At 38.4% G+C, this 23310-nt stretch overlaps 1 protein-coding gene across 4 annotated transcripts in view; it reads left to right on the top strand.

The window, feature by feature from the left end:
- LOC121513959 overlaps positions 1–4413 on the top strand; it is a 176462-nt gene extending 172049 nt beyond the window's left edge. For all 4 annotated transcript variants that reach the window (XR_005992238.1, XM_041793999.1, XM_041793998.1 and 1 more), the window contains one exon: positions 3624–4413. Coding sequence is in view for 3 of the 4 variants with exons in the window: in XM_041793999.1 (XP_041649933.1) it covers positions 3624–3931 (308 nt within the window). In the remaining variant the exon portion in view is untranslated. The remainder of the gene's footprint in view (positions 1–3623) is intronic.
- Positions 4414–23310: the final 18897 nt, after the last annotated feature.

Genomic DNA, 23310 nt, shown 5'->3' with positions numbered 1-23310 from the left:
TACTATTTGGCTGTGGGAGGGCTCACAGTTTGTGGACCAAAGATCTGTCGTTTTGGAGGGTAGAGAAGTGGGTAATGTTTGTTAGCTGCTGGGCCACCTTCTCTCTTACCGACCTGGACAACTCTAGCAGGGAGTTTTCAGAAAAAAATGTTCCCAGGAAAACCATGCTTTGATTAATTGAGATTTTAAAATCCTGACTTTCAACAACACTTACTGGGACCATGTCTTTGGAAATGTGCTGTGTTACTTCTACTGTAATCTTAGCATTATCTTGTTGCATATTTCAAAGATTACGAAATTTTGTTCACAGTTTTCTCGTTTTGAAATTTGAGCCAATGTCACATGAAAGATCTAGTGCTGTTTTTCTTCATAACCAAACCGTCCGTCTCCATCTCAAACTACCTTCTCTTAATACTCGCTAGCTCCCCTTGCCTGTTTGTTGACACTTTCCGCTCTCTTATGCCTCCCTCCTCTTCTGATACAAAAACGTGCATGCACGGAGGAGAGCTTTCTGGGTGGGCAGGGAATTGTGCTGCGTGCTGTGAGAGAGACATTAGGAGACTGTGGGAGAAGTGAAACTTGAGAGAATTACATGCTGATGGCTTCAAACTTCTACCTAATTTATCCTCCATGGTCACTATATAGTGACTTTATACATGTTGTGTGTCAAAAGTCACAAGTGTACTCAAGGAGTTTTAGTGCAAAACACACATGGTGTTAAAGGCAGAGTGTAGCAAATGAGTTTACAAGTTCAAAATGATGTTTAAAGTCCCTTACCAACTCTGTAATACTAGTTAGCAAATTGTTTATTGTCTTTGTGTCACAGACAAAAATGTTAAAATCCCCTAATTTTGTGTTTACCACAGACATTATATCAGGCATCTACAAGAGAATTTAACATGCTAAATTGCAAACACACTTCTGTGCTCCTAACTGAATCCATTGTATTTACACAGCTACTTTCATACTCAGAGCTCCCAGGTTGAAGTGCATCTTTCTGTCTGATCAAGCTTTCATACATAAGGCTAAAAAAATAATAGTAATTGCCCAAGATAGAATGAATTTAATTCTATAAAATTAAAGTATCCGCTTGTGAGTAAACTAAAATGTCTGTTCAGAAGGGGCTTGTTTTAGGATTTCCTGCATAAGAATGCAGAAACAGAACTGAATAGCAGGACTGTAAGCAGCAAATAGGACATCCATTTGGATGGGAGTAGCTGGTTTTCATGTGGAGATGCACATTTGAATAAGTCTGCTAAAATTGTAATATTTAAACACTAAATTGGGCCGTGCTTCAAAATTCAGCAAATTGGGCCATCCTCGTTGATATGTAGATGGTTTTTTTGGCAAGGAAAATGGCACGCCTCATATATTATGCTAAAAAAATACACATCTGAAAGAAGGGTGTGATTCTGTAACCGGGAAATCGGAGCTAAATTGGCACATCGGCACAGCTTTACATTAATTGCGCTCGTGCTTTTGTCAGGGCGTCGCAGGGTGACAGACAGATGGGCGAGCGCTGACACATGTTTTTGGGGGAGTTTAAAATTCAAACGCTCCTCATGTGTGAATACAGACACCTGGGGTAATCAACTGGCTCTGTGTGTGTGGTGTGAATGGCGTGCAGAGCTGTGTTTACCCATAAGCCTCTCTGTCCCTGCCTGTCTTTCTGTCAGGGTCTGTGCCGTGCTCTCTGGTGTCATGTTTGCTGACTGATTAAGAATCATCCTGGTAGAAAACATAAACATGCTACATTTCTATAAAAAAAAGAGGTTAAATTATGGAGGAAAGGTATTTATCTCTGTTTGAGCTGCTGGTACGGCTGATTTCAATGTTATTAAAAATTCATTGCTTGCTAATACCCTCCCACTCTCCATCTCCCTTCCCCTGTCTCCCTCTGCTCATTTTCTCAATGGTATCTGTGTCTCTTTGTGTCAGTTCACTTCTTTTTTTATTGGCACGGGGGGGTGATTCACTGTCTCTACCTCTCTTTGTTCAGTCTCTTTCTCCTTTTCATTTTCTCGCCTCCATCCCTCGCTCGCTCCTCTCTTCGAAAAAAAAATCTGGCACGAAATCGAGACAGGAGAGCGCCTGCTGTTTTCTCTGACACACTCTTCCTTCCTTAAATCAAAACCAACTGAGGCGAAATCAGGTTATTACCTCAGCTGTGTTTCTTCTCCTCTCTCCCTCTCTCTTTCATCCGTTCTGCTATTTTTGCTCGAGGTCGATGAAATTCTACACTTTGAAAAGAAACAAGAGGGCAGCCGGTCAGTCACAGGAACGGGGCGCGAGCTGGATTTGACCGGGGATTGCTGCATAAATCAAGCAGAAAGAAATTCTGAAGTGTGAGACGGACATATGACAAGATTTTTGAGTGTTGGAATCTGTCTCTCTTTTAACTTCATCCTCTGTCTGCACACAGTTTCATTATGTGGGTTTGTTGTGGTCAGATATTTGTGATTTTTTTTCACGGCCTTTCATCTGAAGAGAGAAATGGGCATCGACCACAACATTTGTCCGTGTGTGATCTGAGAGAAAAAGCGAGCTTTTTTTTGCACCATAGGGGTAGAGACACAAACGGAGTGAGAGGGAATGGACGGAGGAGTGGACCATCGGGGAATGAGGGCGGGTAAGATGAGAAATGTTGGATAAACAAACCCCAAATAACTTCAAATAACTTTACCAACAGAGAGAGAGAGGGTGCAAGAGAGATGGATTTAGAAGAAGAGCAGGATGATGAAAAATTTAGCAGCAAATAAGAGCAGCAAAGGTGAGATGGCGGGATGAAAAGAAGGAGAGAGTGGTGATTTTATCACTGGCAAACTTCAAAAAGTCCAACCTGAGGTGATGGATAAGGACGAGAGAAGTTATAATAAATAGGACAGGCAAAAGAGTTGAAGGAGAACTCTAAGGAAAAAACGAAGCAGCAAGGAAGGTCAGTAAACAGCATGGCAGCGAGTCAAGCAGACATAAACAAGCGCTACTAAAAAGACAGATGATAAAGACAAAGGAACGGCTGCATGGGTGATGGATGATCAGTGATGATGATGTATGAATGAACGATCGGAGGAGAGGAGAGGGAGGGAGGGCTGTAAACAAGTCTGAATAACCTCATAACAGAGGCAAATCCACAGCAGGAAGGAGAGATGGATAGATGGATGGATGATGGGCTGTAATGAAGAGGATAAAAGAAAGTGAGGGTAACCTTGGGGAGAGATAGAAAGGTAGAGAGAGGAGAAGGAGTGAAAGATTGGTGGAGAAATAAGGGAACAGACTGCAGCAAACTCTGATAATGGGAATCAATGGAGTGAATGAAATGATGGAGGTCACAGAGGCAGAATAAAGAAGTGATAATGAAAAAATAGGGAGGCTTGCAACAAGATTAAAAAGGCTTGTAAACTAAGAAGGATAGATGGAAATCGACCTTCAAGACAAGAAAAGAATGCAAATACAAGCCAGAAATGTTAGAGACTTTTTTAATCAAGGCTGCTGCATGGTGACTGGGTTGATTGTGTGACTATTTTGGCATACTTTGAATATTTTGGAGCTCTGGAAAGAAGAGAATTTGGTGATTTAAACATCCTCACATGCCGGAAGCTGATTTTTTTATGTTCTCTTTCCAGTTCCCAGCACCTACATGACCAAAACCAAGAGTATGAGATCAACATCCATCCAGTGTCCGTACCACCTGTCATGTTGGAGTCACCAGGGGACTGATACCGATCCCATCTGTCATAGGGCGAGAAGCAAGGTTTACTCATGGACTGGCCACCAGCCAATGACAGAACTGACATATGAAGCAACCAATCATGTTCACATCTACGGGCAACTGAAGGTCACCAGTAAACCTAACCTGCACAGAGAACCAACGCATGCTTGGGGAGAACATGCAAACTCTGACACAGAAAAGTCCTGTCCAACAGGGATTTGAACCACAAACCTTCTGAAAAGACGGTTCTTACTAGTGCACCACCATGCAGTCTATAGGGAGCTTGTTATTGATGGAGTAACAAACACAGTGTGTTTCAGCATTAAAATGTGTGCTTACAATTCTTACCCCACATATACCCCATAGAGATGTACAGTTCCTACCAGAGGTATTTACCCCCTTGGATGTTTTACCCTTTGTTGATTTTATGAATCAATCATGGTCAATATAATTTGTTGTTTTTGACCAAAAACACAGACAATTTCACAAAAAAAAGTCAACTGAAGAAAAATACCCTCTACGTTAACAAGCTTTCCAGGGCCAACTGCCAAAGAGCATCCCCACAGAATGATGCTGTCACTACTGTGCTTCACAGCAGGAGTGGTGTGTTTGGTGTCCGCCAAAAAAAGCGTCTAGTCTGATAGCTTAAAAGCACAATTTTGGTCTTATCAGACCAAAGAACTTTCTCCCACTTGACCGTGGAGTCTCCCACATGCCTTTTGGTGAACTCTAGTCAAGATTTAATCTGAGTTTTCTTCAGCAGTGGCTTTCTCTTTGCCACTCTCCCATAAAGCTTTGACTGGTGAAGAACTTGGGAAACAGTTGTTGTATGCAGAGTCTACCCCCCCCCCCCCTTGTAACTCCTTCAGAATAGTCATAGGTGCCTTAACAACCTCACTCACTAGTCTCCTACTTGCATGGTCATTCAGTTTGTGAGGACGCCCTGATCTAGGCAGATTTACACATGTGCCATATTTCTTTCATTTCTTGATGATGGATTTAACTGAGCTCTGGGGGATGTTTAGAGTCTTTGAAATGTATTTTTTTCTGTCTCCTAATTTATACTTTTCAATTACCTTTTCTCAGAGTTTCTTGGAGTGCTGTTTGGTTTTTATGGCATAATGGTAACCAGGAATACTGATTATCAGTGACTGGACCTTCCAGATGTGGGCATCTTTACACTACAATCACTTGAGACTCATTCACTGCACTCAGGTGATCCCCATTTCACTAATCAAGAGGCTCCTAGTCTGTCACTTTAAAATATTTATGCAGTTTCTTATTTTACTTGATTTTTTTTTTTTTTTTTTTAATTGACATTGCTCTGTAGGAATCTGTCTGGAATTTTACATTAGAGAATTTTTTTGCACGTTTTTATCAAGAAAGCCAAATTATATTGACCACATGATTTATTAAAACAATTAAAGGGTAAATATTCAATGGGGTTAATACTTTTAAGAGGCATTTTATTGACCAATATAATGCCAAGCATCCTATGGCATATTTATATTATTTTTGCCTCTGGAATTTGAAACATGCACCTGTATGACCTGCTCCAAAAACAGAATCCTAACTCCCTCATCTTAAGTAATTATTGTCTAATATCTTAATTACCTTTTTAATCTAAGTTTTAGGAGTAAATTACTGCATCTAAACTGATTGAGCTTATGAGTACAAATTACATAGTTGATTAAAAATAGTCCTATTTGAGTTCTATGCATTGTAGTTACTTACTCCTTCCAGCTGACAAAGGAGAGAATCCTTTCTTGGTCCTTCTTGACTTGATTGCAGCATTTGACATTGTGGATCACCATTCTGTATATTGTTTCAATTATAGTGTTCATCAAGGGTCAATCCTCAGTCCACTACTGTTTTCCATTGACATGCTTTTCTGGAGTCAAACATTAGTAATAACAACGTACAATACCACTGCTATACCGATGATATGCAGGTATGTGTCCCATGGCATTCTGCTGATCAGACCAAGCTTCAACAACCTACCACCTACCTCTCTGACATCTCAGAACTTCCTAAAACTATACGATGAAGAAACAGAAATGTTATTGTTTGCCAGTCAGCAAACATTAACACACATTACACCTACTTCTCCTATCCTAGGCATTAATTTTGATTTAGAACTTTGTTTAAATCAACAGTTGAAGAAGGTTGCTCCTCTTGCTTTTACCAGGCAAACTGAAATCTAAATTTAACTCACTTTTATCTTCTTTAAGGTTGAACGTGCATTTATTTTATCCAAGTTCGATTTTTGCAGCGCCCTCTATGCAGGTATATCCCAGACTTCCTTTTATTGTCTTCAACTAGTGCAAAATGCTGCAGCAAGACTGGTAACCGGTTCATGAAAACATCACCATATTACACCAATCCTTGCCTTATTGGCTCCCAGTGAACTTGAGTATTGATTTTAAAATCTTATTACTAACTTTTAAAGCTCTGCATGGCCAGGCTCCTAGATATATCATTGATTTACTCACCTCTTATGAGCCAAGGCACTACCTCAGATCAGCTGATCAGAGATTACTGGTTGTCCCCAGGGCCCGTTTGAAGAAAAAGGGCTGTAGGGCTTTTGCAGTCGGAGCTCTGAAACTCTGGAATGACCTGCCCACTGTAATACGGCTTGAAAATTCTGTTTCAACATTCAAATCTCTTCCTAAAACATTCTTTTAAGAAAAGATTTTATTCCATGTAAATTATTTTGCTTTAAAGTATTGTTCTTTATTCTCTGTGAGGTTTTAGACCATTTGTGTAGAAAATGCTATATAAATAAAGTTTATTATTTTTATTGTTGTTACTGATTGCTTGTTTTTTTTATTCAGAGTTTATGGTGATGGTGTTAAAGTTGGTGGAATTAAGTCATACTTGTATTTATGGCTGCTGAATGTCTGTTATGAACTCTTAACTGTGCTGCTGCTAGACACTCTTAGAAAAGAGAATTTTAATCCGCATGAATTTTCTCCATAAATAAAGGTTAACAATAATACATATTATCTATCTTTACAAAGTATTTCTTCATGAGTTCCCTCCTGATTGTTTTGGGATGGTCATTGCAATCATACTGCAACACTCACTCACTCATGTTAATTACACTGAGTGGTGTACGTGGTTAATCACTCTAACATCAGAAAGCCTTTTGGCCTAGTGATGTTAACATCTATGTAGTATGTGATTCCTTTTTTTCCAAACCTGTGTCGCTTAATGAAGACCTTGGTGTCAAAAATTTGTGTTCAGTATAACATTTTCTGACATGGTACCAAACTGTTGGCAACATATTTGTGCTGTGTAGACTGTGCTCACTCTTTCCTTTGTGGCAGCCATTGGTTGAAATATGACAGATGATTAGTCTGTCTCCATACAATGTAGTATTAAGATATCAAAGATTATATTCATTTAAATCATGTAGTATCAGACTCTCAGAATCACAGTAACCCTTATTAAAAGGTCCCCTACCTTTGCCATGCCAAAGACCTCGGTACAGTTTCAGCCTCTGACAGAGACCCCACTTTGACTTCCATCACATATTAGGATGGGAAATTTCAAAAGAAAAAAAAACAAAAACAAAACTTTCTTTCTTCCTGTTTTCCTTTGTTTTCTGTATCACTGCAAAGGCCTGTGTGACACTGGAAAGACTGACACATTGATATGTTTTGGTCCAACACTGCCATACGACTTACAGTTCACACAACAGACTCAATGAACCCGCATGTGTGCAGAAATGCCTCTCTCTCTTTTACACCAGATCAAAATAGCTCCTTTTTAAACCACTGCTGAAAAGACAAATCACCCTTAAAAAAACATAATTTTCCCTGAAATGTGTCTTTAATTTATTCAGGGGGAAAATATAAATTTGGAGCCCAGGCTTGCATGCTCTGGGGAAGTCCCTTTCCAGTCCAATTCACCTGATACGCCTTTGAACTGGAGGAAACTGGAACACCTGGTCAAAAGCTACACAAACATTTGAAAACAAGCTAACTCCCCCTAAAAAGTCCCAGATGACCCTGGCCAGAATCAAATCCAGGAAAGTTTTGCTTTGAAGGGACAGCGCTAACTGCTGAGCCACCTCTATTATTTCTGTCACTCTGTCACAAACAGTGCCAGTTGTTAAAGCTCAGTGCCGGAGGTATTAAAATCCTTTACCACAGTGAAAATAGCAATAGAAATATAAACACTGAGAGGTCCACACAAAGTACACAGCCAAATCCAAATCCTTTCTAGTGTGAAGTTTGGGGTTTGAAGCATGTACCCTGAGTAAGTAAACATAATCTTTGTGCAATAAATTGTCTCTCCCAAAGTTTTACTGTTAATGTCAGTTGGTATTTTACTGTTTTGTAAATGTTGTAATGTATATGTTGCATTTAACCCTGTAATTTATTATATTTGGAAAGTAGAAGAAAGGTATCATTTCCTTCTACTTTTTTAAGTTGTTGGAGTGTGTACTGCCATATTGCTAAAAAGCCAATTTTTCATGAGTTTAGAAACACAGCTCTGTTTTCAGCTTAGTGCTGATGCATTTTCAGTTAATCCAAGAGGGTTTAAGTAGTTTATTTAGCTTAAGGGGAAGATTTCCAGGGACAACAATGGAACTTTTTATCCCTTTAATTTATTAGAATACCCAGCTATGAAAATAGCAGAATGTACAATTCATGCTTTTCGCTGCAGGAGAGAATGTTTATGAATACCTATTAACCCTAGCTCGACCTCCTGAAAGTATTTGTTTTGAGGTAGGTGTTCTTTGGTAGGTTTACGCCCACTTTCATGAACAGTTAAAATAATGTGTTTATTGATTTCTGGGAACAGAAATTTGCTGGAATTTTATGTGGAGATTACAGGAAATTTCCAGGGATTTTACAGAGATGTTCTGTACAATAATTGAGTATTTTATTAGAGTTTTGACCAACTTCCTTGGAATTATGCAAGGAAATATTTGGTAGTCTCCTAAAAAATAATCTAAGGAATATAATCAGGAATTTTAAGGAATAGTTAGGAAACTAACCATGAACATTTCAGCAACCTCTCCCCCCCAAAAATGGGGTTCCTGAAATTGGATTATTTATGTGCATGTCATCATACCCTTGATTAAACTGAAAAATCTTTGTTTCAAGAGCTATGTAGCCCTTGGCTCTTAGCCCTGGCCCTTGATTCAAAAGTGAATAGGGATGCCCCTTCACCTGACGTGAACGTGCAAAACCAAGGGAAAGGGCTAAGATAAGGGCTAGGGTTGGAAATGGGATTGACCCTTAAGCCTTCTTTGATAACCTCAGTTCAGAGGTGAAATCAAGGGAGTATAAAAAGTGCATTTAGATGCTTGTTTCTAATTAATCCTTCCAGTGTTGATGATTCAATATTATTTTAAGCAAAGCTGTTTTGTGGGTTTAGTTGAACTCCCATTTATTTCAAAGAAAAAGAGATATGTAATTTAAACAAAGACCTATTTTCTTAATCTTCTCAAAAAATGTATGTAAATATTCATTTTTTGTTGGTAAAAAAAAAATAAATTGTTTATACAAAGATGGCCTGTTCAAAATAATAATTAAAAAAAAATATGAAAAATGATTTTCAAAATACATCTTTCTGGATATTTTTTTCAGTGTGGGTTGAGAAAAACTAAAAACATTTCCTAAACTTTGGAGAACTTTGTCAGAGATAAATATAATATTGTTGGACATTTTTGGGCCAAGTGTATGGAATTTTTTTTTAGCAAAATCTAAAACAGATCTTCCAGAAATCAGAGATATTTTCCTGCAAATTTAAAATTTATGGGAATTTTTGTCAGGAATCTGGGACAATCTTTAAATCAGAAATTTTGGGTAATTTTTTAAGAATACTTATTTTCTGGGGACACAATTACACCTTAAAATTTGGAAATTTTTCCTTTGGACTACTTTTCCAGGAATTTTCTAAAATTTCTCCAGGAACTCACAGATTGTTTTTTTTTTTTAATCTACACCTGGCTTTTGTTGTGGGAAAAACACAAGTAGCTATGTCTGCAAACTTTAGCTGAACTGGTCATGCACTTTACAAAAACATAGCCTGACAAAAAGAGGGGAGATTTGATTGGTCCATATCACTTTCATCAAACACTATATTTCATTTAATTCTCATTCCCTTACTCCCCATAATTTTCCAGCTGGACAACCAATCGATGGACTAAAAGCAGACTTTCTGCCTAGCAACAACACAGGGAGAAAATAGCCTTTTTCTTTTAGCCTTTTACACGACAAAGCCAAACTGAAGAGGCAAGAATGAAAGATGAGTTTTTCAGATTATTGTCAAATTATTAATTGTAATGATAAAATAAGAACTGATGTCCTTTAAAATATATTTTCCTCTCTGTAAGGGTCTATTAGGCTGTGAAGGTTCCCTCTTTCAAATATAAGTACGTAGATGCATTAAGGTTTAGTTAAAGTATAAAGTTCTATGGCATGAATCTCCTTGGATACAATAAAGTTAACTGAAATATGCAAATGATTGTAGTAAATCTTTATTCTTAGTTAATTTCAACCACTACAGTTTTGGCTTAAGGCACTGTTTATAATAAAAGTCCCTTTAACCAAAGTTTCAAGATCATTTTTAATGAAACTGCTGCATGAGCCATATTTCATGGTTGTAATGTATGTATTCAGGTCAATTAAAATGAAAGACAGATTCCAGACTGTTTAAGGGCTGTCCTTGGCTGATGTAATGCTCCCACCTTGAATCAACTCTATTTAAATCTATATATAAAACTGTTTAAAAATATTTGTTTAACATATGTGAGTTAAAGCCTGAACAAATCTTAGTCTGGGATTGATGAATGAAATGAATTCATGACTTTTCCAAAGGACCTCCATCCCCCAGTGGTGGGGCTCTACACAAGGCTCTGCTGTATTTGTCCCAGCAGCCCATCCTCTCTCACCTGTGCAAATTACCGTGTGTAAACAGACTGGATCACACCAGCTTCATGTGGTTAGCCACTTCCCTCGCTGGGACAGCCTCTACTCAGGAGAAATAAGCTGCTTCCTGTTCACCGAGGGTGAGACGAACCCAACTGAAACCTACTGTAATGCTTTCCAGGTGGAGCGTGGATTTTTATCTTTTTAGAGGACATACAGTACTCAACAGCAAACAGGTTCGGTTACTCAGAGTCCCTCACCAACTGGTTTTCATGAGCTTGATTTCATCAAAGGTGTATGCGGTTCACACAACAAAAGGCTGTATGCTTGAAAAAAGAATTAAAGGAAGACTGTTTTCTCACTTCAGCATTTCAAATCCTTCAAAACTAAACATTGTGAAAGAAAACTACTATACACAGGACATTAAGATGATTGATTCTGTAATCCTGTTTTGTTATGGTGTATTAAGAATCATGTTATAAAAGGCATATCATGCTCCTCTTTAAAGGATATTTGACTTAATTTGAAAACCTAAATTATCTACACTGCGTTCCACATTATTATGCAAACGACGTTTTTCTCTGATTTTCTAAATATCAATGCAAATGACAGTCAGAATATTTTTCAAGTCATCAACAGTTAGAGTATAATTCAAATTTTTTTGAACAAACTTGATAATGATAACTATTATTTTTTAAAATAAAAACCTCAAAATGCACTTTTCCACATGTTCCACATTATTAAGCAGGCCACAGGTTTCAGCAATATGGGAAAGAAAAAGGATCTCTCTGCTGCTGAAAAGTGTCAAATAGTGTAATACCTTGGACAAGGAATGAAAACATTCGATATTTCAGGAAAAATTAAGCATAATCATCATACTTTGAAGAAATTTGTGGCTGATTCAGAGCACAGACGGGTTTGTGCAGATAAAGACATAATGAGGAAGGTTTCTGATAGACAAATACATCAGATTAAGAGAGCAGATGCTAAAATGCCATTACAAAGCAGCAAACAAGTATTTGAAGCTGCTGGTGCCTCTGGAGTCCCACCAACCTCAAGGTGTAGGATCCTCCAGAGGCTTGCAGTCATGTATAAACCTACTATTCAGCCACCCCTAACCAATGCTCGCAAGCAGAAATGGTTGCAGTGGGCCCAGAAATACATGAAGACTCATTTTCAAACAGTCTTGTTGACTGATGAGTGCCGTGCAACCCTGGATGGTCCAGATGGAGGAGTAGTGGATGGTTGGTGGATGGCCACCATGTCTCAATGAGGCCGGGACGTCAACAAGGAGGGGGCGGAGTCATGTTTGGGCCAGAATCATGAGAAGAGAGCTGATAGGCCCCTTTAGGGTCCCTGAAGGTGTGAAAATGACCTCGGCAAAGTATATAGAGTTTCTGACTGACCACTTTCTTCCATGGTACAAAAAGAAGAGCAGCGCCTTCTGTAGCAAAATTTTCTTCAAGCATGACAATGCACCATCTCATGCTGCAAAGAATACCTCTGTGTCATTGGCTGCTATGGGCATAAAAAGAGAGAAACTCATGGTGTGGCCCCCATCCTCCCCTGACCTCAACCCTACTGAGAACCTTTGGAGCATCCTCAAGCTAAAGATCTATGAGGGTGGGAGGCAGTTCACATCAAAACAGCAGCTCTGGGAGGATATTCTAACATCCTGCAAAGAAATTCAAGCAGAAACTCTCCAAAAACTCACAAGTTCAATGGATGCAAGAATAGTGAAGGTGATATCAAAGAAGGGCTCCTATGTTAACATGGAACTTGTCCTGTTAAGATGTTTTTGATTGAAATAGCTTTGATTTCAGTAAATATGACCCCCTGATGCTGCAATTTCTACAAATGACCATTTTCAGTTCTTTACAACCTATGAAATGTTTTAAAAAGCTGTTGTGATTAATAACAGTGGAACAGTGTGTTTTGAGGTTTTTATTTAAAAAAAATTTTTTTGTCATAATGAAGTTTGTTCAAAAACATTTGAATTATGCTCTAATGGCTGATGACTTGAAAAATATTCTGACTGTCATTTGCATTAATATTTAGGAAAATCAGAGAAAAATATCATCTGCATAATAATGTGGCGGTGTATATTTCCATTGTCTTAGCATTTTTCCTAGTTTTCCAATTGTAACTCCATATTTTACAAACATGTAGCATCAGGGCTGGATGCAAACATGAATAATAATACAAGAGCGCTCATCCTAAAGATTTTTGGCTGCAACAGGCAGCTCTAAAGGTCACCATGTCAGTCGCTCTGTGGGCCAGAGGGTACTCAGAGCTTTTTCATAACCACAGATTTCATGCCAGGAGGCTGAAATTTAGCATGAAGGTCAAGTGTATGTATGCAAATGTGAATGTTTGTGTCCATGCAAATTGGCCGAAAAGGGGGCAGGACCGTTCATCAAAAAGGGGTTATAACTTTGAAAGAAAATTCATGTGACATGACATGACCTGTTTATGGTTGCTAAGTTATTAAAGTTAACTTTTGCTTCCCTTGATAGTGAGCATTTGTTTTAAATAGCCCTGTTCTGGTGTTTACAGTTTGGGTTATTTCCTAGACCAGTGTTTCCCAATCTTGGGTCAAGGGACCCCTAAGGGGGTTGCTGAAGATCTCAGGGGAGGAACATCGTCAAAATTAGATGTATATATTGCTGGGGCCAGTCAATAACCTTGTGTCTCCAAAATCACCATTTTTCAGGGAATGAAAAAAAGCTGTCTTACTTCAAATAAGACTGAAAGGTCATAGTCTGCATCTTTTTGACACTTTTAATTGATTTAAAACTGGTTAAAACCCTCTGAAAATGTAAAAGGGGGCTAAAAGCACTGATTTATTAACAAAAAAACATGAAAAGACAGATTTGCATGGTGGTACAACAGTTCTGAAAAGTTTAGCAGCAGGAATAAAAAAACAGAAGATGAAAGGTGAATGAAGGATGTTATCAGGGAGAGAAGATAAATGTTCAGTTTGTTCGTGAGGGAGAGAAATTCACAGGCAGGTTTTTAGGTCGGCACCATTGGGCCAGTTAAAGGGTGGAGATGCAGGTAGATTTAGGAGGGAAACTTTTGGTACCACAGGAGATATTTTGCACTAATTTGAGGCTGGACATATTGTCTGCCAGTAAGTGTACAGTTTATTTTATAGAGCTGATGGTTCCCTGTGAGGAACCTGTGGAGGAAGTGTATGAGAAGATGCCGGACAGTACTGGTTTTGAATTTAAAATGTCATTGTAAATGCTGTCTGCTGCCATACATCAGGACTAATTGCTACACTGAAGCCAGCCATTACTATCAGCCTCCAGTACAACTGAAACCCCACCTGTAGCTACTGTCTCATTCTCCTCAAATGAGGCTGACTGGTCCATTTCCATGATAGATTTCCCTAATGACAGACATGAAATCTGGCCAATCCATCTGCTTTGCAAGGTTAGATTCGATCTGAAGTCCTAATAATAGAGATGCTACATGTACTTGGAATGGCTGGATAGCTCACTGGTTCACATTTTTGATTGTGGTATGGGGGATTGGGGGTTCAAATCCCAGTCAGAGCACCATTGTGGGCTATTGGGCAAGGTCCTTAATGCCAGGAACGCCTGTCCCAGATGTAAGTTGATTTGGATTAAAGCGTCTGCTAAATGGCATTGTAACATTGTACTTGATGTGACAAAAGTAAGATTGCATTATAAAAAAGAAGTTACACTGACAACAGCACAGAGCAATATAGTACCAGCAGGAAACAGGAAATGATGCCATAGCCCTCTCACTGTGTCAGTGATACCCAGGCCTCTGTGTTGAAGGGGTAGTACTTGTTTGACATCCAGCTACTCAGATAGTAATGTTAACAGGACATTAGGTGAGACTGTGGAGAGTGACAATGGCTAGAATAAAGTGCCAATACAGAAAATCGGCCAAATGCCTGATATCAGCCCTGATGATGGCTGGTAATCAGTTGACTGCCACTTAGGTTTACAGCTGATGGAGGCGACAGGAGTGTTTATCAGGCGGAAGTTTCCATATGGAAAGTTACTTAAAAAAAACAAAAAACAAAAGATGTTTTCATCTCCAAAACTCACAGTATGATTCTAACAAAATGTTATCCATTGATAAATATTTGTTGGTGTTTATAGCCTACCCATACAAAATTTCCACCCCCATGTCCCACTTGTTTGCTTACAATGTCCAAAAAACAGTTATTGGCAATTTGACACTGAACTGCAGGCAACAGCAACAGCCCGCCTGAATTGAGCTGTAATGCTACATACTCCATGTTTGCAGTGTTGCATCCATGTTGTGGTTTTGCTCTGACTAATGAAGTGTGCCCTCACCCACTGAAAACAGACTCAGTATACATCTCAAGCAGAGTAGAGCGGTGCCTCTTATGCCAGAGATGGTCCAGAGTGCGTGCTGTGGAATTGCAGATTGACTAGAAAGGGAGCAATTTGCTCTGAAGTGCACTGTGCAGGCAGAGTAGATAGAGGTAAACAGATAGATACTTAAATGATCCCAAAGGAAATTCAAAAGTATGTGGAATTTGAGGGTTACTCCACCCACGATGGTCACTGAAATAACTTGAAACTGACAAAAGTAATCATAAATGCATTTTTACTGAAAATTAACTAATGAAATCAGACATTACTTTTAAATTGTGGTTCAACAGAATCATTAAAAAAACAGATGAAACTGGCCTGGATAAAATAGATGGTACCCCTAGAAAAGATTAAAAATAATTTGTCCATCAGACATGTTAGACTAAGGTATATCCTGTAATTAGCATTGCAGGTGTCTTCAAACTTGTGTCATTCAGTCTGGCTATTTAAAGGTGAAAAGTAGTAAGTAGTCACTGTGCTGTTTGGTGACATGGTGTGTACCACATTGAACATGGACCACAGAAAGCTAAGGAGACAGTTGTCCCAGGAGATTAGAATGAAAATTGAAGACAAGCATTTTTCAGGTAGAAGCTATGAGACCATCTCCAAGCAGACTGATGTTCCTTTGACTACAGTTTCACATTTTATTCAGAAGTTTAAGGTCCACGGGACTGTAGCCAACCTCACTGGATGTGACCGCAAAAGGAAAAACTGATGACAAATTAAAGAGACAGGTCATTCAAATGGTTACCAAAGAACCCAGAACAACTTTTGCCGAGATTAGAGGTTAACTCAGGTCAGGGTGTATCAGTGTCAGAACACACCATCTGTTGCTGTTTGAGCCAAAGTGGACTTAATGGAAGACGAACGAGGAAGACTCCACTGTTGGAAGCAAATCATAAAAAGCAAGCTGGAATATTCAAAAATGTATTTTGACAAGCCATACAGCTTCTGGAAGAATGTCCTTTGGACAGATGAGACTAAACTGGAGCTATTTGGTAAGTCACATTAGCTCTATGTTCAAAGACAAAAATGAAGCATACAAAGAAAAGAACACTCTACCCACTGTGAAACATGGAGGAGACTCAGTTTTGTTTTGGGGCTGCTTTGCTGCATCTGGCACAGAGTGTCTTGAATCTGTGTAGGGTACAATAAAATCTCAAGACAGTCAAGGCATTCTGGTGCCAAATGTGCTGCCCAGTGTCAGAAAGCTTGGTCTAAGTCACAGGGCATGGGTCCTCCATCAGAAATGTTTGATTTTCATTAGTTAATTTGCAGTACATTTTATTTATTATTGCTTTTAGTCAGTTTCACGTTATTTCAGTGACAATTGTGGGTTTTTCTTTCTTTAATGGAAGAGTACCAATAATTTTGTACATGTGTATTGTGTATGTGTGTGTGTGTGTGTGTGTATTTTGACTGCCCCTTACCTTGTGTATCAAGTGGAGCAATTCATGATATTTTAGAAAATACAAAGTTTTAATTGGTTTAAAACTTATCTCTGAAATGCACAAAGATCACTATCAATGTATCCCTTTATTTGGTATGATCTGAATTCCATGAATTGTTCAGCAGCCAAAACCTTGAATGTGTCTGATCTCATCTGATCTTTATGACGGCTTATTTGGAGAGCTGAATCCTGATCTTTTACAGTAACATGCATGCTGCACAGCTGGGGTAAATGTTCTATCAGACAAGTTAAAAATCCAAACATCTTACAGAGAGGTTTAAAAATACATCCACATTTTTTTTTTCTATAATGCAGCAAGTATTGCATTAATTATACACAATCAGTCAAATATTTAGCAGATACTGAAATATTAAAGGCTGTATCAACATTTAAAGTGTATGACTTAGTCATAGGTCATAAATGCACAATGAGGTAGAGCTACAGGAATTTAAGATGTGATATGTGTTAGTGCTTTGGAAGGATCTTTAAATAAATATATTAAACTTTTTAACTGGTATAGTCTCACAAGGTCATTCCATACACTGCTTTAATTTCCCAACCTGACCTTATGTGTGTGTGGTGTTTAGAGTGTGTGTGATAAAGAAGCATTCCAGCCAGGGTGGAGGCATGTCCTGGCTAATCCACTGGCCAAAACACACAGGCGGTTAAGTTTCCATGACCTCAACGCCATGCTGTTTGAAAACATGCACATGCAGGCTGTACACACACTCTTACAAACACACAATATTGTTTCTTCTTTTCTGTTCTTTCTGACTTACTCCTCTCCTACTGTCTTCCATCCTGTTCTCACTCTCAGAATTGCAACATTTTGTCAATTACCATTTAGTTCATTGTTAACCCACAGAGGAACAGCGCAGTGTATTCTGTAATACCACAGGAGTTCTGTCATCTTCAGAACAATTACGTCAATTAGCTCACATTTAAATGGTTTCCAGAGCGGAGCAGCCAGACTAATAACAGTCCAATGAAGTGACAACCAACCAATTAATCTCACTCTAATTGCTCAGTAGGTGCAGTCAATCACTCATAATCTCCCTCTCTCTTTTTTCTCTGTCTGCGCTTGTTCCATGCTCAGTGGCCTGACTCACCACCTGTCAATCAAACATGAACTCGCCCTGCCGCCCCTCCAGAGATGTAGGGGCATTCCAGTGTGTTGACATCACGGCCGTGCTGCGAGTCAGCATATTTGACTTCTAACATAACAGTGAGCGGGTGTTGACAGAAAGAATCACTTTAAAGTGGGGAAACTACTCCAGAGAGTGTTTATTTTTCAAGTAAAAGGGAAGCTCTAACTATAGGACAAACAGCGGCCAGTATTCAAAGAGTCATTCAGCTGCATGGCACTTATTTGAAACCTAAATTCAAACTAGCCCTGAAGATAAATCAGCCCAGGCAAACAGCTCCCTCTCACATTCCTTATGTAGCAGACTGGCTGGTGATGGATTGCAGGATCACTATGCCACATCTTAGAGTCTTTTAACTAATACTTTCACAAGCTCTGATGTTATGATTATGTGTCATGTGAGATTTACAGGATCCATGGCTTTCTGCATCTGGCAGTTGCACACGTGGAATGAGAAACTACAGCACAGTACACCGCTTTATAGTCTGACAATATTTTTGTGTGTTTCACTGCAAAAAATAATAATTCTCAGCAAGTGTATTTGGATAATTTCTGGTCAGAAATATTCAATAACCCTTATTTTAAGCCACATTTGGCTAAAAAGTCCAGTTAATTATCTTATTCAAGACATAAAAAGGGAAGAATGAAGCCTGTACTACAAGATTTCTATCTTAAATAATCAGGTGAATTTATTATTATTATTATTATTATTATTATTATTATTATTATTATATATTTTTTGCAGTGTGTTATCAGCATTTCTCCAAGAGGGGTTTGACTGTAGACCATTTGTGTCTTGTGTCATTTGTGTCACTTTTAGAGACCATTCATCTGAGATGCTATATTTCAGATAGGAAGTGCTATAATTGACTTGCAAAATGAACGGCCAGTTTTAGATTTTATTTGAGTTCAACTTTATTCATATAGAAAATCTGGCAGTTAAATTCATTAAATAACTACATTGCAGACATTGCAGACTAGGCAACATCTCAAAAATAAAACAGAGAAAAAGGTCAGAGGTCTAACCAGATCTGAGATTAAATAATGTATTGACCAGTAGTTACATCTGTGGTGGCTAACTTTAGCTTTGCCTGCTCTTGAGCTAACATAGCTACGCTAGCTTTGCAATAAATGCTGCTCATAAGCCAATACAACTAAGTTAACTTTGGCAATGTGAAGCTAAAGCTAATGTAGCTGCAGAGATAATCCATGTAACTTACATAGCTGCTTTGTGAGCTTAGCTTTAGCTATATTAGCTATGTAGGTACATTAGTTGCATATGCTATGTAGCTACATTAGCTACATAGCTCCATTATCTATCTTCCATGCCAGTGCAACAAAATGTATATTTACAACTCTCAGTAGCAGTGATTTCCTCCATAAATGTCAGTATCCCTGACACATACTGAACATAATTTTAGGCAATTTAAAAAAAAATGTCAGAAATTCCACACATGTCAACAAATAACAGCTTTATTCTTATAGTGCAGTGATTCTCAACCTGTTAAACCTGAGGACCCACTGTCAAACTCTCAATGTATAACAGCGACCCAAATTCCTGAAATTTCTGACCAATTAGATTTTTTGAAAGGAAAATTGTACTATTTGGACGCAAGACAGAACAAAACATGACAAAACAAAGACAAAACAAGCATGTTTGAAAAGAGTTTCACTGATTTGTACTGTCAAGTATGACTGTGGAATAAACAAACTAAATGTGGCTGGTTGTTAGTTAGCTAGTGCATCCATTACATAAATAATTTCACTCATCTCCTTTTCATCATGATTGAGATTTTTTTGTTTTACAGAACCCGGTCTATCAACACTTGCCACAAATCAACAAATTGGTCCCCAATGATACCATAACTTTATGCCTCATGTTAACTGTTGGCTGTTTGTTGTGCTTACCTCTACAGTCAGCTTGCACCCTGACTGGCTATTGTTTTGTTCCATGTGACAATCCACTGAGTGCATGCTCAGCTGTCCTTAGAGTTCTCCCAAGAAAACAGGATTTCTAATTGGAAATTTTTATCATGGTTTAATAATTACAATTTCAAATCAGGGTGGCCTTGATCATCTTCTGAGCAGATAAGTGAGGGAGTAAAATCACTCTTGACACACTTTATACCAAAATCTGTCAAATTCTAGCTATTTCATCGCTTGCAGTCCACGATAAAGGTATAAACAAGCACATTTTTGACCATCCATAAGTTCCACTCTGGCTTTAACACTCTTTGTCAGCTCTGTCCTTTGCCCTGGCTGTCATTTAAGTGTGATTACACATCCTGGAAATCAACTGAATAGCAACATTTTCCTCTGCAGTCTTTTCACTGTGCACACTGGAATTTGTAACCCTCTGTTATTATAGCCCACGATACTTAGTGTTCCATCCCATGAGACTGTTTACAATGATCAAGTGGGTCATGGGAATCTTACAGAGATGCACTATATGGACAAAAGTATTTGGCCACACTTGTTAGTTCTTGATTTCAGGTGTTTCAGTCAGACCTGTTGCCACAGGTGTATAAAATCAAGCTCCTACCCATGCAGTCTCCATTTGCAAATGTTTTTGATACAAAAAGTCACTGAGGAATTCAGTGACTTCAAGCATGGTTCTGTGATGGAAGCAGTTCTCTGTGAAATCAACGGTGAATCTGCACTTCATTTTTTTTGTAAGAAGTCCTACCACTGACAGATGTCTCAGTCAAAGGCCTGTCAGCCTGTAAACCTGCAATTAACACCGTGAACATCATCACCCACACCTTCACAAAGCCACATTAAAACATCAGCCACAGGCACAGGTGAGAGGGAATAGGTGTCTCGGTGTGCGTCATTTGCTCCACGAACATTTTGTGAACACTAGAACAAATGTAATCTGAACAGAAAATGGAGTAACACGAGTCACAAGGAATGCACTTAACATACATTATGCAACCATAATTATTCTCTCATATTTCATGTTGTCAACACATTGCATTTTTGAGATGCTTGAGTTTTTCTCACCACTTAATGTGCATCTGTCTGCTGAAAACCTCCTGAAGTTAGTGTCACTGGGATGAATATCTTCAGTAAGTCAGTAAATGTTTTTAGAGGAGGTATTCGGTTCTAAGAAGCAGGGCTGTTTCTAGCTTTGTAGGGGGCCCATGCAAGATGCTGTTAGGGGGCCCCTAGTTTGCCAAACTACAATGGAGAGATTGCTAATCCTTTTTATGAGCCATGAACATACCACAAAATATCACACTTCACAAGCAAAGCAGGCTACAGTCATGATAACCTCTCATATAAAAATTAAACATCTTAAGTTGTGACACTCAAGCAAAATAACTGATGAAAAAGGATAATACCAAGAAAACAACACACCTCTATGTCAAGAAATAAAACAGCTATTGAGTGTTTTTGAAAAATTTTAACGTAAAATTTTGAAAGCAAGAACACAACTCAAGTTTTCACAGCACAGTCCATTCACGTTACATGTTAATTTTATTTTAGCCAGCTTTCATGAAGATAACACTGAAGCTGGGTTTATGAGCATACAAATCCTAGCCAGCTAACTAGCATTTGTTTGAGGCTAGCTGATAACACACAAATTTGCTTACACCTCCCACCATCCACTCACATCACAAACAAATGCCTCACCTTGTCCTTTGACTGTCAGGTGTTACTTGTTACTCTGCCCCAACCGGATCATTTCTTTTAGATGCCATAACGTGAGTTGCCATCCATATTCTCACTAACATACCTGCTGATGGACGTCACTCACTGCGTGACAGTGGAGTTCAAAGATTCTGAACCATAAAAACACTAGCCACAGCTTATCATTGCAGCTTATTCTTGTATCCTACATTTACTTTTAAGCATATAAGGGATGAAGATAGGTAATTTCAATTCTCCTCAGATGAGGTCTAACATTCAGCTTTGGGCCTAGTGGCTTGTGGGGCCCCATGCATTTGCATAGTCTGCTTATAGCATTAACCAGCCCTGCAAAGGAGTCTCACATACAACCGCATTATTTTCTTTTTAGCAAAAGGAGCTCACACATTCCTATCTATTTTCCACAGAAGCAACACTTTTAATGAGGAATATTTGACCTTTCTTAAGGCATAAAGATAAAAAGCATGCTTATGCACTGTTTCAGACTTTCATTAATGAACCTTCCAGTGTGCAAACATCAGATATAAAGGAACTTATTTTTATCATGTTAAGATTTTTGGGTATACAGTAGCTGGAGAAATTTTGATACAATGTCCTCTCTCAAACAAAATTCATAAACTCAGAAAAGAAAAGAAAAAAAAAGTTACAGAGTGTCTGTCAGCACCCGAGCATTACATTTATATCATGGGCACAGTCCACATTGCATCTATTCAAGGCCGCCCAAAAGGAGGGATGAAGGGGAGAGCTTTAAGGGGCCCAGTCACATGGGGGACCCATGAAGGTCAGCAAAATCATGGTCTATTGTAAAGTTAGGCTGTGATAACCATAACAATGCTTGTCAAAGCAACACATTTATTTTTAATCTATTTATGCTGTATAATGGATGTCAAACTCAAGGCCCGGGGGCCAAATTTGGCCCGTAGTACAGTTATACCCGGCCCGCAGGTTTATATCATATTTTTTATTTAAACCGGCCCACCAGTATGAGGTCTGCAGGTTTCCTCCACTATGAAAATGTAAATTTAACCTCAATTATTTAAAATATCCTTGTTAAGTCATAAAAAAATTGAAAACCAAAGAGTACATAAATAGTCAGGACCGTGGGGAAAAATTAATTTAATATTTTCATTTCATACTTTCTATATTGCATCTCAGAATGTCGACTTAAACCTATGATTTTGACTTTTTATTTCATATCTTGACCTTTTCAATTCATGATTTTAACTTTAATCACCCATTTTGACCTTTTAGATTCACAATTTTAAATTTTAAGTCATATTTTGACATTTTTAACTAAATATTTCAAATTTGGTCCCATGTTTTGACCCTCTAATTCACAACTTTCACTTTTAATCTCATATTTTTACCAGTTGGACTCAAAATGTATGAATTGAACTCTTATTTTGACCTTTTAACTCATTATTTTTGAATTTCAATCTCATATTTGTCTATAAAATCATTATCTTGACTTTAAATAATGTGTTTTTACCTTTGTAAGCCATTCATTTATTATTTTATTGGGCAAAAAGTGCCAAAATGAATGAAAATTGTCAAACAATAATGACAAAAATGGAAGGAAAAGATGATTGAAAGTGGTTTAAAAGAGGCAAAAATAAATGTTTTCAACATCAGAGCCCACTAATTAGCTTGACATAATTTTCATTTCAAAAACGAAATAACTGTTAGCTAGGGTGCATGCTAGCACCATTGCTACATACGTATACTCAAAGTCTGGGTCCTGACCAGGGATGGGTCGTGGGAGATTTCTGGGGGGTCGCTTTAATAATTTTCAGAGTTTCCTTCCTACAGTGTTTATTTTGACATTTATGTCTGCAGTACTAAAGCCACATGGCAGAGCTCCACGCTTTCACATAATAAAACACAAAACAACCATTAACCACTGAATGGCAGGAGAACCAGTCACAGTCACAGATGCTTGGTTAATTAAAAGAAATGGTTGAGTCTGATCTTGTTCTGGACCAGCCAACAACTGAAGGCTCAAGTGGCTGAGGATTCAAAGGAAGCCTATGTGATGGAGGGGAAGTGGCCACTTCCAGACTTGTAAAAGAGAAAGAACCAGGTCAAGACCA

This window comes from Cheilinus undulatus, linkage group 8 (assembly GCF_018320785.1).
Source record: "Cheilinus undulatus linkage group 8, ASM1832078v1, whole genome shotgun sequence".
NCBI classification, from domain to species: Eukaryota; Metazoa; Chordata; class Actinopteri; order Labriformes; family Labridae; genus Cheilinus; species Cheilinus undulatus.
The sequence above is the reverse complement of the archived record's forward strand: the minus strand, read 5'-3'. Positions and strand labels throughout refer to the sequence as shown.